At 43.2% G+C, this 18259-nt stretch overlaps 1 protein-coding gene and 1 pseudogene across 3 annotated transcripts in view; one reads left to right on the top strand and one right to left on the bottom strand.

The window, feature by feature from the left end:
• Positions 1-17340, bottom strand: part of Ptger3 (prostaglandin E receptor 3) — a 70170-nt gene extending 52830 nt beyond the window's left edge. For all 3 annotated transcript variants that reach the window (XM_090334612.1, XM_090334615.1, XM_090334613.1), the window contains exon 1: positions 16204-17340. In XM_090334612.1, coding sequence (XP_090190738.1) covers positions 16204-17100 — 897 coding nt within the window. In that variant the 5' untranslated portion in view covers positions 17101-17340. The remainder of the gene's footprint in view (positions 1-16203) is intronic.
• LOC150061655 (ADP-ribosylation factor 1-like) lies at positions 4577-5319 on the top strand (annotated as a pseudogene).
• Positions 17341-18259: the final 919 nt, after the last annotated feature.

Genomic DNA, 18259 nt, shown 5'->3' with positions numbered 1-18259 from the left:
CTTCTATTCATGAAAGCAAGATCAGCTGCAGGCCTCTTGCTCTCCAGTGGACTCCAGTTCTTTCTCTCTCTGCACTCTCAGCTGCATCCTCAATAACTCTCTTTTACTCCTCTCAGGAAACAGAGAGGAGCATTTCCAAAGCAAGGGTAACTTGCTTTCTGTCTGCCTACCACTGGCTATGGAGGCATTCTTCTATTTGGAAAGATATTTATGCATGCATTCTGCCACAAGCGCTGACTCATGTAAGGTGCTTGACAGCAAGAAATTATATATCAAAACAATCAAATCTCCACTTTATTATCTTGGAGATTCCTCCACATACACAAACTTTCATCATTTTCATCTTAAACAATATACTTCCATATTTTCATGAATCATGCTGTAGCTTATGCTTAAACACAGAAAATAACATTGAATTCAGAGAAAAGTAAAAAGATAAGTGCCTTAAATCTACTTTTAAGAAATACAAAAAAATAGATTAATGAAAAGGTGTGCATTTAAATTACACTTAACATACTCAGGACCTGAGCACTGTCCCTGGGCTTTCTTAAAGCTAGAGCTCTACCACATGAGCCATAGAACCACTTTCAGTTTTTTTTCTATGTAAGTAGTACTGAGAAATTGACCCCAGGTCTTTGTGCATGCTAGGCAAACACTCTACCACTAGGCCAAACTTCTGGCCCCCCCCCCATTTAACTTTTTAAAAAATAAATACTTGCTTTAAAAATGAATTTCCATTTCCAACATGATGTTTTAGTTTTGGATTGCCAAGGTGTGTGTGTGTGTGTGTGTGTGTGTGTGTGTGTGTGTGTGTGTGTGTGTGTGCTAACACTGGAGCTTGACTTTGGGCCTTGCTGGTTTCTAACCACAATCCTTAGAGTGCAGTCTCTTGAGTGGCTAGACTTACAGCCACTAGTATTCAGCTACAAGGTTTTGTGGTTTGTTTTTTTTTTTAAGATCAACAAGTCATCGTATTTTATATAGATTATGTAGGATTTATCCTATACAGCATTTATCTAAGTTAATAGCTAATTGTCTTTTTTCTTGCAGAATTAAATTGTGAATAATCAAATCTCCTTTCCTCCAATTTTCATTTTTAGAATTATTGTTCTTCAAATTCCTCTCATGAAACTATCATCCCTTGAAGCAATACACAGATTCTGAATAAACATGAATATCATCACTGTCAAGTCCTTATAAATGTTACTCCAGAGAATATTGGGCAGGTCACTAAGTGGAAATGATATTCATGCCATTCAAAACCTGCAAATAATATGAAGACATTGCCAGGATTTTTTCACATTGTATGAGGTAGGGTATATCTCTGTGCTTTCTACTCTGCTCTCATTGATGGCTTATATAAATCCAACTCAGGGTTTTGAGTCCCTAGCAGAGGTTGTATCTAGCTCCAATATTTCTGATTACCTGTAAAAGACAGGTGCAGAGAAGCAGATAAGGATGACACTTTATGCCTGGGACAGAGGTCATCAGAACATAAGGCAGTGGCTAATCTTGAAGTTTAAGAGAGGAGAAATCCAGTATATTTTAGATTTAGGGATCTAACTGACTACTCTAAAGCAGAGTGCGAATTCCAGAGCTGAGAGAGAGAGAGAGAGAGAGAGACAGAGAGAGAGACAGGCAGACAGACAGACAGACAGACAGACAGAGAGACAGACAGAGAGAGAAAGAGACAGAGAGACAGAGACAGAGAGAGGGACAAAGAGACAGAGAGGCACAAAGAGACAGAGAGACAGAGACAAAGACAGAGAGACAGAGAGAGAGAGAGGAAGCAAAGGAGAAAAAGGTGGAAAGGCGGGATTGGTAAGGACAAGGAATGAGGAGGGATGACAATGTTTTATACAAATTTATGCACATGAAATTTATTATTCCTTTTTTAATTTAATTTTATTGTTGGGGTGATGTACAGAGGGGTTACAGTTGCATTCATCAGGTAGTGGGTACATTACTTCTTGAACTTTGTTACCCCTACCCATGGCAATTTATTGTTTCTTTCAATTTTTCTTATTTTAGAAAAATTAAATTCTCTGGCATACTTTTGTTTTGCCAGTGAACTGTAATTAATCAAGCCATGAAACATTACTAGCCTCTTTTCTCCAGTTTCTTTTTGAGGAAGATCTGTTGGAACACAAAACATCAACAGAGTTGTCCAGTAAAACATGATAGTGGTATTCCTAATATGGAAGAAATATTACCAGCATGCTAACAGGATTCAGCAACAATCAAACGCCTCCTGTGCACTTCACACCTTTCATTTATTTTAAAATATATTTATCTTATTTTTAATCACAATTCTGTGACATGGGTAGGTGTTTTTTTAACATAAGAAAAAAGTTCAGAGAGGTATCAAGTGGTTGTCTAACGTGACTCACATAATTGCCTTTGTGAGTGAGAGTAGAAACTGTCTTCTCAAATCTGACGTTCAGATACTCAGGAAATAAGAATGAATTAAGGATGCCTTACATGGCAAGATAGTTATGAGGGTTTCCAGAAAAAAGAATGATGTACAAGATTTGTGTACCTGACTTTGGGAGAGCTCTGAGAACAGAAAAAGACTTTACCAATAGGTCCAAAGAAGTGTATACAAATTCATGAAGTGTAAATGTTGTTGAACAGCTGAGGGGTAAAGTAACATATGGCAAATAGAGAAACATTCTGGGTAAAAACTACAATTTGTATAAAGTTACATGCAGTGTAACTTCTGTAATGCTACTTCTGTGTGTGTGTGCATGTGTTCTGTGTGGATGTATTTGTGTTTATACATTCCTCTCATGAAAGAAGTCAGACGCTGTCATATATTTGTAAGAGCAAGTCATGTTGCTATGGTTATTGTAAAACATTTCACATACTTAGGAGACAAGGCATGAGGAGAATCACAAGAAAAAAAAATTAACTTATCATCTTTAAGTTACAATTTTCTGGAGAAAGGAGGACTTCAGAGATAACCTAATGATTCTCCATAGGAATAGTTGTTGGGAATTATATCACAGATTTCTTGTTTATCCCCATGATAAAGAATTTCAGAAAATCCTATGATATGGAACCAACCCAGATATCCCTTACTAGATGAATGGATCAAGAAGATGTGATACTTATACACAATGGAATTCTATGCTGCCATCAGAAAGAATGACATAAGGAAATGGAAAGACTTGGAAAAAATCATATTAAGTGCAGTAAGCCAGACCCAAAGGAACATAGGCTCAATGGTTTCCCTCATCTGTAATAATTAGTACACATCTAGGACGCTTCTAGCAGAAAATTACAATAGTTTGAAAGCTATATACATATGTTCATATAGGATGAGACTAAACAAAATGAACTCTAGGATATGGAAGCAAGAGGTATATCTTTGTGATTGTGGTTCTCAATGTACTATGTGCAGTTATTTCTTTTTTCTTTTTTCCCCTTATGATTAATCTCATGTGGTTAATGTATCTGACTTTGTTACCTGGTATATTGTATATATGTTTATTCATTTATTTGAAATAGGGAAGGGAAGGGGGGAACAAGATAATTGGGAGGGGTATGGGGAGGAGAAGGGGGAAAAAAACATGAGAAGGGTATCAATGTTTGAGAAGTGATGCACTCAGTGCCTGACAAATGTAACTGTAACCCCTCTATGCATTACCCCAACAATAAAAAAAAAGAATTTCAGAAAATGGAGAGGCAAACTTGCATATTACAATTGTAGATCTCAGAGATGAATAAATGAATGATAAATGAATAAGAAAAGTAGTGAACACACAAATGCAAAACACTCAGGCGGGGCTTCCCCTCCCTCCACAATTTCCTTGCAATGCAGGCCAGAAGTAAAACCTGAAAGAACCTGAAGTGCCACTCACTGTCACCACTCAGCATCCTTGATGAATCCCACACTCTTACAAATGCTCACAGTGCAGAAGCCAGGGCAGTATTTCCAGAAAAGTGGATCTATGGAAACTTGTCATTGAGCTATTGACCTTTACAGCTTTTTCAAATGAGAGGCCAATGAATCACAATTATGCTCCAGCTCTAGAGCATCTGAATATTTTAAAGATGATAGCTTAAGGAGTATTTAATCCTAGGCGCTCGCGCTCTCTCTCTCTCTCTCTCTCTCTCTCTCTCTCTCTCTCTCTCTCTCTCTCTCTCTCTCTCTCTCTCTCTCTCTTTCTCTCTCTGTCTCCCTCTCATAAACCTAAAATTTAGAATCATCATCTTTTAGCTATGATTTATCTCACTCACTCATCTTCAGATTATATTAACTTCTGGATATATCATTTAAATACCTAATGGTCAATTCATAGGTATATTCCAAACCTATTACTCAGCACACCCATCCTTAATAGGATCGACTAAATTGTCCCCATTTCAAATTGTACATCTGGTCCATTAAATCATAATTCACCCAAATAAAGAACCTGAAAATATTGTGACTGGATAAAGATTTCAGATTTCTCTGTACTTTACATATAAGAATACACAAGTCCTGCCACCAGCGCCGCCCTCTTGTGGGAGCAAAACCAACGCCTGGCTGGGAGCAGCTGCTGCTGAGGTTTTGGGCCAGTGTCCCTTCCACCTGTCCATAAGCATGGGGAATATCTTTGCAAATCTCATCAAGGGCCTTTTTGGCAAAAAAAGAAACGCGCATCCTCATGGTGGGCCTGCATGCAGCTGGGAAGATGACAATTCTGTACAAACTGAAGCTGGGTGAAATCGTGACCACCATTCCCACCATAGGTTTCAGTGTGGAGACCGTGGAACACAAGAACATCAGCTTCACTGTGTGGGACATGGGTGGCCAGGACAAGATCAGGCCACTGTGGCGCCACTACTTTCAGAGCCCCCCAAGGCTTGATCTTCGTGGTGGACAGCAATGACAGGGAGCGTGTTGACGAGGCCTGTGAAGAGCTTATGCGGATGCTGGCTGAGGATGAGCTCTAGGATGCTGTCCTCTCCGTGTTTGCCAACAAACAGGTAGGTGCCAGCAGGATCCTCCCTAAGGGCACCCATGTCAGGGAAGGGGAGGACAGCCTGCTGATGGCTCTTGTTGCTGATGCATCCTTCCCCTCAGGACCTCCCCAATGCCATGATGCTGTCAAAATCACAGACAAGCTGGGGCTGCGCTCTCCACGCCACAGGGACTGGTACATTCAGGCCACCTGTGCCAGCAGTGGGGACAGGCTCTATGAAGGACTGGACTGGCTGTCCAATCTTAGCTCGGGAACCAGAAGTGAACCAGAACTCCTCCTCCCCCTCACTTCCTCCTCTCTGCCCTCTGCTTTCCTCTCATGTGGCAAACCTGCGAGTCTGTGGTCCTGAGTGCCAGAAGCTGTCTCCATGGGTTGGTCACAGTGTGCATCACACCATGCTGTACATGTGCACACGCAGCCTGCAGCCAGGTTTTTATTTAATGTAAATAGTTTCTGTTTCCACTGAGGCAGTTTCTGTGACTCCTATGCAATATTACTCAGCTTTTTTATTGTACAAAGAGAATCAATTTACTGTCAGTACTGAGAAAAGATTTGGACATGTGGGCACCTGGTCTGCAGGAGCCAGTGGGCTGTGTAGATCAGTATCGGAATCCATTTGGTGGTTGGTTTTTAACCTGAACTCAGTGCATTTTTTAAATAGTTAAAAATAGGGGCTGGGAGTTTGGCCTAGTGCTTGCCTAGCATGCAAAGACCCAGGTTCAATTCCTTGATACCACACACATAGAAAAGCCAGAAGTGATGCTGTGGCTCAAGTGGTAGAGCTCTACTCTTGAGGAAAAAGCCCAAGGACAGTGTTCAGGCCCTGAGTTCAAGCCCAGGACTGGCAAAAAAAAAAGAGAGAAATAATTGTATCCCCTCTGTACAACTCCTTAATAAAATGATTTTTAAAAAAATTGTCACAGTGTCAGCTCCCGAGTCTGCACTGTGTCCCTGGCCGGTCAGTTCACCATCTACTTCCCCAATAAATCCACCTTTTTATATGAGACTGTCTCTGTGTGGTGGACTCTGGTGGGACGTGGAATCCCCACCTGGAGGGATGTGGAATCCCCTCCTCTTGACCCCATAACATTTTTGGTGCATGGGCTGGGAAGAGTCCTTAACCACAGGTTGACGCGTAGGTTCAAGTCCCACCGGTGGATGTGGAATCCCATCGATGGTGTCAGACCCAAGAGAGTCTCTGATTATCCTCCAGAAATTCTTAACCATCTTTTTGAGGGAAATCACCCAGGTGAAAAGTAAAGGCCTCCAGAGGTAAGTAGAAGTCGGTCAACCACTCTATTTCTGTACGTATATCTGGAAAGTCCACTGTGGCCTAAAACAGAGAGGAAAAAGCTGGACGCAGCAAGCTCTTTAAGGCCAGGATGGTCAAGGGACGCCTTGACCCCCTTGTGGAGGTTCCTATTGGGAGGCAGTGGAATCCTCTCTCTGGAACCATCAGATCTTTGGCGGGAGGGATGTGGATCCCCTCCCCAGGACTGAGGTGATACTGAGTCTTGCCAGAAACGAAAAACTTTTGCTCCCTGATAGCAGTTTTTGCAGGTAGGATGGCCTTGGCCAGCTGGCTGCCAGAGAAAAGGGAGGCACCCCTGAGAGTTTTTAGGGCCCCAGGTATCTTCCTCACTCTGCTGCCAGGCATACCATCAAAATTAGGGGGTACTAAAGGTCTCTGCTTCTGTCTTGTTTTATGAGGTGTTTTTTGTCTTGTCTGGTTTTGTTTTTGAAATTGGTACCAATCCTAAATATGGATCCTTGTGATTTGTGTGTGTATGTCTTTGTTATTTATTTGAACATTTCTGAGCCTGGTATGGCCGCTCCCGCGTGTCTGCAGTTGTAACAAGCCCTGGAAAAATAACTTCCAGCTAAGTTGCCTTGTAAAAAGTTTTGTTTTGAACCTGGTACTCACCTGCAAGAGTAAAATTGGCAAAGCTCTCTTGAATTTTGTGTGCTTTAAGATCTTTGTCTCAAAGGATTACTGCATTGTTTTATAGAGGAACTGGTAAAAAGTATTTTTCTAAAGGTCCTGAAATCTGCATTTTAAAAATCTGGTATTGTAATGCATAGAGCTGTTTACATTGTAAACATTGTATCCTGTTTAGCACAGAGGTATTAGGGAATTTGGAATTTATTTCCTTAAGTTAAAGTTTGGAGACACCTATTAGAGATTTAAATGTGAATTTGTTTATCAATGTCAGAAACTTTGCCTGTCTTTTAAAACTGTTTAGGTAATCAAATGCCAAGAGAAAGGATGGGAAAACTTAGGATAGTCCTGTGTGACCATCTTTGGGGGTGAGAGGTGAACTGGCTAAGGTGCAGCTCTGGGTTCCCATGGTGGAAAAGACCCTAAGGGAGGGTCCACACTGTTGAAAGAAAATAAGCTGCCATGAGGCTGTTCACTAAATGTGGTCAGATGGACTGAGTGGATCATCTTCGTCCTTTTTCCTTGCAGACTGACACTGAAAATCTGATAGTAAAATGTGGGTAATGTGATTAGTATTTTAAAGGAATGTTTAAAGGTTTACCTCCTTATGATTTGGTTTCATGCTACTGGATTGCAATTGGACGTATTTTAGAAAAAGAAAGAAAGTCCAGACTTAGACTTTTGGTGCACTGATGATGTTTGTAGTTCTTGCATTAAGGAAAAACTTATTTGAGTTTAAACTGTTGTTGGAGTTGTAGGCAGTAAGTAATCTAAACTGCAGAGAAAAAAAAAAGCCTCTTCTAAAAGGCAAAGGGAATGCCTTGAGCCCTAGGAGGCCTGGAGGCTAGGGGAGTTCCTTGAGCCCTTAAAGCTTTTTCAAATGCAAATAAAGACTTAAGTGTTTAAGCTAATATCAGTAATAGTTTTAAAGAACATTAGAAATGGGTTTCTGAACAAAATTTGAAAGTGAAGTTGTCCTAAATGTTTGTTTCAAGAAAGAGAAAAAAGGAAAATTAGGACAACCAAAATGATTGCTTAATTGCTATTTCAGCTTGCTCTTGTAAGTTACTTTATAGCAATTTCCCACAGGCCCATGGAGAAGGACAGCAATCCTTATTCAGATGTAACTTTGGATATAACCAAGTTCCAGGTAAGATCATGCTTAGAGACTATTTCTGAGTTGACCACCTTGTTGCTTCTAACTGGAGTAAAGTGGCCTTTTATAGGACTCATTGATCTGAAAACTGCAGTTCTGCTGGTGTCTAATCTGGCAACAGAGTTGCTTTGGAGCCCGAAGTGGCAGAGTGCTAGCCTTGAGCTGGAGAGCTGAGAGACAGCGCCCAGACCCTGAGTTCAAGTCCAGCAACCAACAAAGTGAAATGCCAATGTTTATTCCTGTGTGGAGAGACACTACTGGGATGAAAGCAATGAAGCATCCAGATGCAGTAAGCCACTGCTTGGATGGCAGAGGTGGTGTCAGATCCTAGAGTCACTTGTGCTTGGCCATTCAAAATTAATCAGAGCCTGGAGGTCATAGAATAGTTTGTAAGCATGCCTTACTAATGCCTGTGCCTTTCATAACTGGGCAGGAACTTGTCAATCATCTGTGATAGTGGGTAGTTTAAAGTCCTATCTGAGTGAAGTTTGATTTGACACCAGCCACAAATTCAGGAAAATTTGTGGATCTGAGGCTTATGTTCCCATTGATCTGTATATAGGCCTACATAGGTAACTGAGGCATTGTTGAGGTCGCAGGGATTAAGTTCCCCAGACAGTCAAGAAAATGCCTTTGCAAATGGGTACACTATTGTAGCTAAAGAAGGTTTGTGCAGTTGTTAAATGTTTTATATGATCTCCAGTATGGAGTAAAATATTGCTCCTGAAATGTAATCCTGGCAACCCCTTGATAAAATAGTCTTAAGCTTTTTAGGGTCCCTATCTAAGGATAGAGACAATGCCCCTAAGTCAGCTTGAAGAAGTTACAGAAGCTGAATCTCTGCCCATCAACCCCCTTTTGATGAAGGGACCAGAGTCATTTTTTTGGAAAGTGACACAGGATAAAATTAAAGACATGGGAAAGAGTAGTAACAAATGTGCAAGAGTGGAGACTGCACTTATGGGGAATGGATACAGGTTCAAGTCTTCTATACCTGCCTAGAGAATCCTAGCCTCTGGTTAAATGTGAATGAGGGCTATAGTCAGGTAAAGAAGAGAGAAAAAGTTTAGTAAAGAAAACCTTTGGAAAGGAATTGAGGAAACAGAAGGATAGTTTATGGATAAGGGAGGATCTGAAAAGAACTGTCTTATGTTTGTTCTACAAAAAGGCAGAAAGACAAATCCTAGAAAGTTCCTGTATGTGGTAGATGGTATGAGCATTATCTTGAGAATGGAGATTACAAGTAGAATTGGTAGGTATGTAATTGAGTTAGTCATGATGCAAGCTGGGTCAGGATTGGTACACTAATGTGAAACTATTCTTTGTGCCCACCTGAGGGATTGTTAAGCATGCTTCCTAGTTGTGAGAGCTTTTTCTTGGGTGCAAAACTGGGAGGGCACGCTATATTCCCCTCTAAACCAAAGAATGCTGTGTGCCCGAGACTGATAACAATTGTTGGCCCCCCAAGTCATGTGTTATCTCAGCTGGCATTGTTAATCATGATTCAATCCAGTCCTTATAGGCCTTACAAGTTGATCTGGGAACATGTTCATCGTCTGGTTTCCAGTGCCCTGGTACTCAACTGAACCTATGCACTCGAACCACTGTGTAGGTAGCAGAAATGAGCTACTGGGTTCATCACTCCTAGGTGAAGACAGCCTGTGAGGATCCTGGACTTTCAGACTCCCAGAAAACTCATTGAGGTCCTTAGCTGAAGTTGTCCTCCAGAACAGAAGAGGACTAGATATATTGTTCCTAGAGGTTTGAGTGTCACCCTGGAAGGAGAATGTTCCTGTTGATTGGCCCATGTATAATTACTGAAATGATGTCTTTAGTAAAAACAAAAAGGATCAGAGTTATAAAACTGATGATCCTACACACCCGGTATAACCCCATTTGTACTAAGGTAAACTAGTCAAGGATTTGACTAGGCTAAAAGAAAAGCAGGGAGTGTTAAGGGGAGCAGGGAGTGTTAAGGGGGACAGGGACTGGCGCCATCCAGAATGCCTAAGAGTTCCCCTGCCCCATCGTGGAAGGTTGACAATGGTACAGCCCAGCCACCTTGACCTCTCCACCCCCCATGAGGAGGGATATCTGGTACTGTAATTATAGCCATTAGAATAAAGTCTCAACTATTTTTTTTAAAGAATACACAAGTCCTCTAGTCCTGCTGTTTGGTTTAGAATTATTGGACTCCAGGTTAAGCAAAGAAATAAACAACCAAGACCGAAAGTCAGATTTGCTGAATTACAAATTTGGTCCCCAGATTCTTTATGTCAGAATGGTATAGATAGCAGCGACCACAGTCTTACGAGAGAAAACTGATGTGATAATGTACACTCCACTACAGAGGATAGGACATAGTTGATACTCAATAAATATGTATTGAATCAGTCACTTCTAAAATTGAGGGGCCAGGAGTGTGGCCTAATGGTAGTGTGCCTGACTAGCATCATAAAGCCCTGGGTTCAAGTCCCTGAAAAAAAGCCAGAAGTGGGGCTGTGTTTAAAGTGATAGAGCTCTAGCCTTGTGAAAGCCCAAGGACAGTGCTCAGGCTCTGAGTTCAAGACCTAAGACTGGCCAATAAATAAATAAATAAAATAAAAGCAATCATTTCTAATAGCATCAGTTTTATCTTTCCTTCTTCAGCTCATCTCTTCACACTGTCTCTCCTAAGATCCTATGTTACTTCAAAGGCAAGTCACACCTAACTTTATGTTTTCATTTTTTTTAGGCCACATCTATCTACACTTGATATCCCTGCCAATTAATTCTCTCCTTTTCCCTCCCCCACTTCCCTGCCCCCCTCCATTATGTCAGTCCTGGGGCTTGAACTCAGTGCCTGAGTGGCGTCCCTGGGCATTTTTACTCCCAGTTAGCAGCCACATCTCTGCTTCTCTTCTGACACACAGAGAGAGAGAGAGAGAGAGAGAGAGAGAGAGAGAGAGAGAGAGAGAGAGAGAGAGAGAGAGAGAGAGGGAGGGAGGGAGGGAGGGAGGGAGGGAGGGAGGGAGGGAGAGAGGGAGAGAGGGAGAGAGGGAGAGAGGGAGAGAGGGAGAGAGGGAGAGAGGGAGAGAGGGAGAGAGGGAGAGGGAGAGGGAGAGGGAGAGGGAGAGAGAGAGAGAGAGAGAGAGAGAGAGAGAGAGAGAGAGAGAGAGAGAGAGAGAGATTAATTGGAGATAAAAAATCTCACAAACTTTCCTGTCCCAACTGGCTTTAACTGCGAAACTGCGATCAGATCACAACCTTCTGAGTAGCTAGGATTACAGGCATGTGCCACCACTGAAACCTAGCAAATGAACTCTCTTCATCTTTTAAAGACACACATTAGCCATTCTATTGCCTTCTGGCAACAACAACAGCAAAGTCCTCACCTGTCATTGAGAGTCTAAATATCTCAATCTGGGGTCAAGAATATTTTCTGGCTGATTCCCTTTGTTCTAGTGTGTACACTATGTTCTTTTTAGCTGGGTTCTTGGCATACTGAGGTCTGCCATGAGGCCAAGACTTGTCATACCACTTCTTTGGGGATGTGCCCTCTGGCTAAATCAGATGGACTTTTTCCTGAGAGCCACAGGCATGAATTATATCCTAGCTTGCTTCATTGTTCTTTAGTTGTTTCACTCAGAAGTGGAGAAATCATGCTTCTCTGAATGGAATGAACTCTTTAACAATTTTTTTTTATAATTCTATTTTGGTCTAGGAGTGTAGCTCAAAGATACAATTCTTGCCTAGAATGTTTAGAGGCCTGGGTTTGATCAACAGCATGACAAGGAAAAGCCTTTTAAAAGCCCTTCTATACTAGATGATAGTAAATTTAGAAATGTAAAGAATTAAAATAATCTCAACTTCCTTTTTTTTCAAGTACAATCACTAAAGCATAAGGTTAAAGTAGTCTGTGACCCAGAGGGAAAGGTTGAGAGGAAATATCTTATCCCTGCCTTCTTCATAGCTAATCACGGGCAGTAACTGATGCCTTGTAGATAGCGATGTGACAATACAGTTAAAACTTTCATAAAAACGAATTATAGTATGTTTTCCTAATAGGGAGGACTAATATGTTTAATCATTCCCTTTGATATTATTGCAGGAATATGGCAGAAATTTAAAATTCGTATAAAGAGGTGACAAAGAAATGAACAACAGTTTAATACACTGTACAATAGCATTCTTCTACAAATTATCTACCACACATATCTACCACATGTAGTATATTAACAGGAAATTTTCAGAGTAGAGACACACAGAAGAAAATGCAAATGCTTTTTAAAAATATATTGTGAAAAAGCTTCTCAAATTAAAGCACACCTGTTTGTATTTATAGAGCCTGGATAGGAAATTTGCTGATCCTATGTTTAATTCAAGGTGGCTTTTATCCAGTTCTAACCCTAAAGACAAAATAGTGCTTGTTCTTCATAACTTACTTTTTATAATGTTGATTATTATCCCTATAACTACTATTGTAATGACAGATATGTCTATCTTTACATGAGTAAGCACAAAGCCATACAGCATTCCTCACAATCTACCCTTTGGGGTACCAGATTATAAATGAACAAAATGTACTCATAGATTTGTTTGAACAACATCCTAGGGTTTCCTGAATATGAAAAGTTGGCTATCATGTGAAATAATTGAACAATTTGATAAGCATAGCTCATGAAAAATAAAACATTAATAGCCAGGTATCAGTGGCTCACAAATGGAATCCTGGCTATTTAGGAAACTCACCAAAATAGACATCATATAAAAAACAAGGCTGGATGCATGGTTCAAGTGGTAGAACACCAGCTGAGCAAGTTTGAGGCCTGTGCTCAAGCCTAGTGCACCCAGACACACAAACATATACACACATGTATATACATATACCCAGTTATATATATATATACATACATACACATAGAGACACATTATACACATATGTATATATAAACAGATTGTGTTGCTATAAATTAGCTGATTCCAACTGGCTAATTCCAACAAAGTAGCAGTTTGACACATTAAATAAACAATGTAGAACTGTAAGAATAGAGCGTCATCTACTGTGATAATACTTTCCCAATTATTTTCACTTCTCATAGTCATATTTCAGAACTCACACCTCATCATTCCCTTCTTAATTTCTATCTTCTACAATGTTTTCCAAAGTTTCTAAAAAAAATTGAGGGAAAAAAAGCTTTTGTTTGCATTACACTGTATTTATAAAGAGAGAATTTTCAACCATTGGAACATTTTTTATTATGGTCTCTTGGTTCTGTTAAGTTTTGCGGCAGTGACAATGACACATTATTATAATTATGCTAGATTAGTATTGGATGTCTAACTAAATCAAAGCTAATATGTAATTGACACTTTACCCATAGTTTAAAAAAAGATGTAAGAAAGGATTTCTCATGTTAACACCAAGAAGCTGAAAATTAATTCACCAGATTCCAGTGTTTTCATTCCTGTAATTCACTAACCTATTAAGAGAACAGTTTTAATCAGTTCCTTCATTCCACTTTTGTACCATAGATCTTTCTCAGAATGCATGGAGATTCCTTCCTTCCTTCCTTCCTTGCCTTTTGTTTTCTTTTTTTCTTCCTTTATTCTGTGTGCCAGTACCAGAGTTTGATGCCAAGGCATAGAATAAAATCTTGCTAGGCTTTCATGCTCACAATGGGCACACTAATACTTGAACCATACTTTTAGTCTGGCATTTTGCTGGTTAATTGAAAATGAGGTCTTGCTGACTTTTCTGCTGGGAAAGATTGGCTTTAACTTATGACCCTCTAGGCTTCAGCCTCCTGATTATCTAAGACTAGAAATGCACACCACATATTGATTTAATTTTCATGGTGGACAAAACAGAAGATGGAACTATATACTTCAAAGATAACTATTTTGAATTTGAGAATTTCTTCTTTTTGATATGACCATGAGTGGAATTCAAATTTAATGCTTTTATAAGAAATGGCCAACTGACAAAATGCTACACACCAGCAAACATCTCAATGAGGCTATTAATCAAAATTAACTAAGACTAGTTTTGGTTTTTTTTTTGTTTGTTTTTGTTTTTGTTGGTGGTGGGACTTGAACTCTGGGCCTGGGCCCTGACCATGAACTCTTCAGCTCAAGGCTACTGCCCTACCCCTTGAGCCACAGCACCACTTCCACTAAGACTAGTTTTAATCCAGTCTTTCTCTGTGGACATTCTTTTGTGGCAGTACTGGGTCCAAACTCAGGGCCTTTAAAATGCTAAGCAAGTGCTCTGCTCCTGAGCAACAAATCCAGGGTGAGCAGGCCACCCTAACTTACAATAATCACAATGAAAATGTACTTTTTCTGATGTACCTAATACTGAATAGCATGTGAATTAAACTGTCCATTGAAAGAAAAAAAAACACTTCATTGTTTATTTTGTACTCAAAAACAAAACAAAGGAACAAACAAAGATTATGAATCTGACCCTCTATAGAGGCAAATATTTGATTCCTCTGAGTTACCTGCATTTTTCCCCTAGGGAATAAATTGTGTGCCACAGCGAACTCACACGTGTAAGATTTAGAAGACAGTTGAGAATATCTGAGATACTCTGTGATCTGTGATACTCTTTTTGTCTTTCAAGTTACATTAATTTCAGTAAAATCCAGTTTTTAAGAAATCTCCTCACCCCCACATACACCCGCCCTTCTGCTTGGTCACCTACACAATCCATTCCTTAACTGTAGAATAAATGTCTAAACTTGGTGTGAGTTTTGATAAGCTTGGGATGATGACATCAGCTTGAGTGCCAGTTCCTGGAACTCAGAGCTGTAACGGGTGACTTGTAGGTGGGGTTGTTAGGTCCTCACATAACTCTCCTTGTCATCATGTTACTGATTTGGGGCCAAGCTTGTGTTCAAAGCGGTCCAGACTAACCACACACAGGGATCTTTCCGCATCTGCTTTGTCAAAGTTAGAGGGGTTTGAGAAAAAAGTTCCTGTGTTTTAAAAGGCCAGAGATTTAAAACTAGATATACCCCTCACCATGTCAATGCCTTCAATGTCATGAAACCCTGAACTTAACAATGGTTAAAAGACTAAATTTTATATTGTGTATTTTACCTTAATCAAAAACAAACAAACAAACAAATAAAACATGTGGTAGGTTCTCCAAACCCTGCCTTTGTGTTTCAGAGGTTTTGCACAGCTGTGTAATATGTTTGCAGGACTTCATGTATAATTGGCTATCACTGTGAGTATAACAGGATCATTCTTTCTGTAATAACTATTAGGGTAAGCCACTTGGACGCCAAATTATTGCCTGTCCTTGTGAATCCACTCAACAACCCATAACAGGAGTTTCTAACTAAAAAGAAACAGAAACAAAACTCAGACCCGTGTAAGAGATGGTGGTTTGGCGTCTGTGGAATCATCATTTATTCCCAGGTCATTCCATAGTTTGCTGGTGTGTGAACTGATAAACTCTTATCTCCTCTGACGGGATTCTCTGAAACCCAGCACTTTTGCCCCAAAGAAAACAAGCAAACCAACCAACTAACTAACAAATGCAGGCCAGGGGACCTCCTGGGATGCTAGGTCTCCTCTTTGACTGACAGTGGACTGAAGCACTGGCTTCCTAGGGGGTCAGGCACACACCCCGGGGCTGAGCCAAGCCTCTGCTGCCACACCACTATTCATTCCCCTGCTCCCAGACAGGAGTGAGGTTCGCACTTCTGCGCAGGGAGGACTCACGAGTGGGCAAAAAGGCGGTGCCTGCCTGAGGTGGCAGTTGGGTAATTTTGCAGGCTGGAAAAAATAAATCACCTTAGCAGAGAGGTATCCCAAAATAAAGAGAAAACGTCCAATACCAGACAGTACCGCGCTCGTCACCATCCTGCTTCTAGTGCGTCTGGTGCCAACTGTGCCTGCACGTGCACTAAAGTGCAAACCTGCGTCTTCCCCCGGGATTAGAGACAGCTAGCCAGGCCAAGGGTGCAGGGGCAGTGTGTAATGCGATGCCTGCCTGGGACGTGGGTGCTGGGCAGCAAGAAAGCCCACGTCTGCAGCTAGAACCAGGCTAGCGCTGGGGTTCTCCCGAAGGCTCCCAAGCCCATTCTCCAGGGTGCAGCCACCACGGTGGCCCCCCTCCACCCTCCCCTCACCCAGGAACTTACCAAGAGAGGCGACCAGCAGACAGAAAGCACGCACATGATCCCCATGAGCTGGATGGCCGTCTCGGTGGTGATCCGGCCCCACTGGGCACTGGACTGCGAGATGGCAGCTTTGGCCCGACAGCGGGACACCAGCGCCTTAATGGTGGCCAGGTTACAGGCGAAAGTGACCGCCAGCGCCAGGAGCCCCAGGAAGGCGAAGGTGGAGGCAAAGACCAGGTTGCCCCAGTGGTGAGAAGAGCTGGTGGCATTGTTCCCTTGCCCGGTGCTGATGAAACACCACGTCCCGGGCCACTGGACGGTGTACTCACCCACGCCCAGCACCGGCAGCAGGGCGAAGGCCAGCACGGCCAGCCACACGCCCAGCAGGACGGCGCGCGTGGCGCGCGTCTTCATGTGGCTGGCGTACCAGTGAGGCGCCCGAATGGCCAGAGCCCGCTCGACGGCCATGGCGCTGGCGATGAAGAGCGAAGAGAGCCCGAATACCGTCATGGTCAACCCGAAGAAGACGCACAGGCGCCCGGACGGGTCGAGGTGTTCCCAGCTTCGTTTGGAAAGGTACACTACGATAACCACGGGGCTGGTGAGCAGCTGCCCGACCAGATCGGTGAGCGCCAGCCAGCCGATGCACAGCAGGAAAGGCTTCTTGCGCTTGCTCTCCCGCCGCCGGTAGCTCCGCGACACCAGCAGCATGGCCAGCGCGTTGCCCACCAAGCCCGTGATCATCATCGTGATCGGATAGGCCACCGACACCGAGCCACAGTCCTCGCCGGGCGCCGGGGAACGGGTGAGGTTGCCCAGCGCCTCGGCGGAGCGTTCGGGTGCCCACATACCACCCGAGTAGGAACGGTTGAAACGGGTGCAGAAAGGGGCGCTGCCGCCGCCCCGGGTCTCCTTCATGTTGGCTTGGAGGTGAGGAGGGGACGGCGCGGAGAGAGCTGCGCGGAGAGCTGGTACACCCGGCACGAGGGATGGCAGACACTGGCGGTCACCCGGGCTGGGATTGGGTTGAGCTCCATGGTGCGGGCGCGGCCGCCGCCGCCGCCGCCGCCTCCCGGCTCCGCTCCGCGCTGCCGGGGCTCCGGGCGACCCTGGGGAGGAGCGCGCGCGCTATGGGCTCGGGTGAACCTCCGAGAACCAGGCGTGCCCGGGCGTCCCTGCCGTCTATAAGGCCGAGGGGGCGGGGCGCCGTGGGTGTGGACAGGGTTAGGTGGGAGGGGGCGGGGAAGCCAGAGGGCGCCTGTCTTGGTCCCCTGGCGGAACCTTTTTGGGCGCTCCTTCCAGGAAGCGCCCCCGGTTCCTGGCGGGAAGCGACGCCCACGGGCCTTCCAGTGCGAAGTGGGTGGCCCGCCCCTGAAAGGTCTGGACTGCCCCAACCCAGGGCCCGCCTGGGGTGGCCTGCGGTCCGTCTTTGTCCATCAACGCGCGTCCTGAAGGAAGCTAAGCAAGGTACACTGCGGGCTCGCTCATTTAAAAATTTCCCGTTTGAGGTGCAATGGTAGTGAAAAAGCCCCGCGGTCCCGCGCCCGGCTCAGACCACCACTGAAACCGTAAACTACGGAACGACAGAGCCCACAGGGAGCTCTGGTGGCCGGCGCCAGTCACCCCAGCTACTCAGAAGGCTGAGATCTGAAGATCAGGGGGTCAAAGTCAGCCCAGGCAGGAAATCCGTGAGACTCTTAACTTCCAGTTAACAACAAAAACAACAAAATAGCCCCCAAAGTGAAGATATGGTTCCACGGTAGAGGGCCAGCTTTGAGCACCAAACAAAGCTCAAGGATGGCACCCAGCCTCTGCATTCAAGACCCAGGACCTACAGTACAAAAGGGGGAGTGTGGGAGGGAATGTCTGGAGGGAGAGATAATGCCTGGAGATTTAAGGAGATCCATTCATATTGCCCAGAAAGATGAAAAGATTTTCAAAAAGTATTTGCAAATTTTGTTTTATAGTGGATCAGACCAAATCATCAACCACGAAGACCATGATCTCAGAACAAGTGTGGCCAGTATTCTGCCTTGCTTAGCCTTATATTTTATTTGAATGTAAATGCGTATAAAGT

The sequence above is a fragment of the Megascapheus bottae genome, chromosome 6 (genome assembly GCF_031878675.1).
Source record: "Megascapheus bottae isolate mThoBot1 chromosome 6, mThoBot2.hap1, whole genome shotgun sequence".
NCBI lineage: Eukaryota > Metazoa > Chordata > Mammalia > Rodentia > Geomyidae > Megascapheus > Megascapheus bottae.
This window is presented reverse-complemented; position numbering and strand designations above follow the sequence as displayed.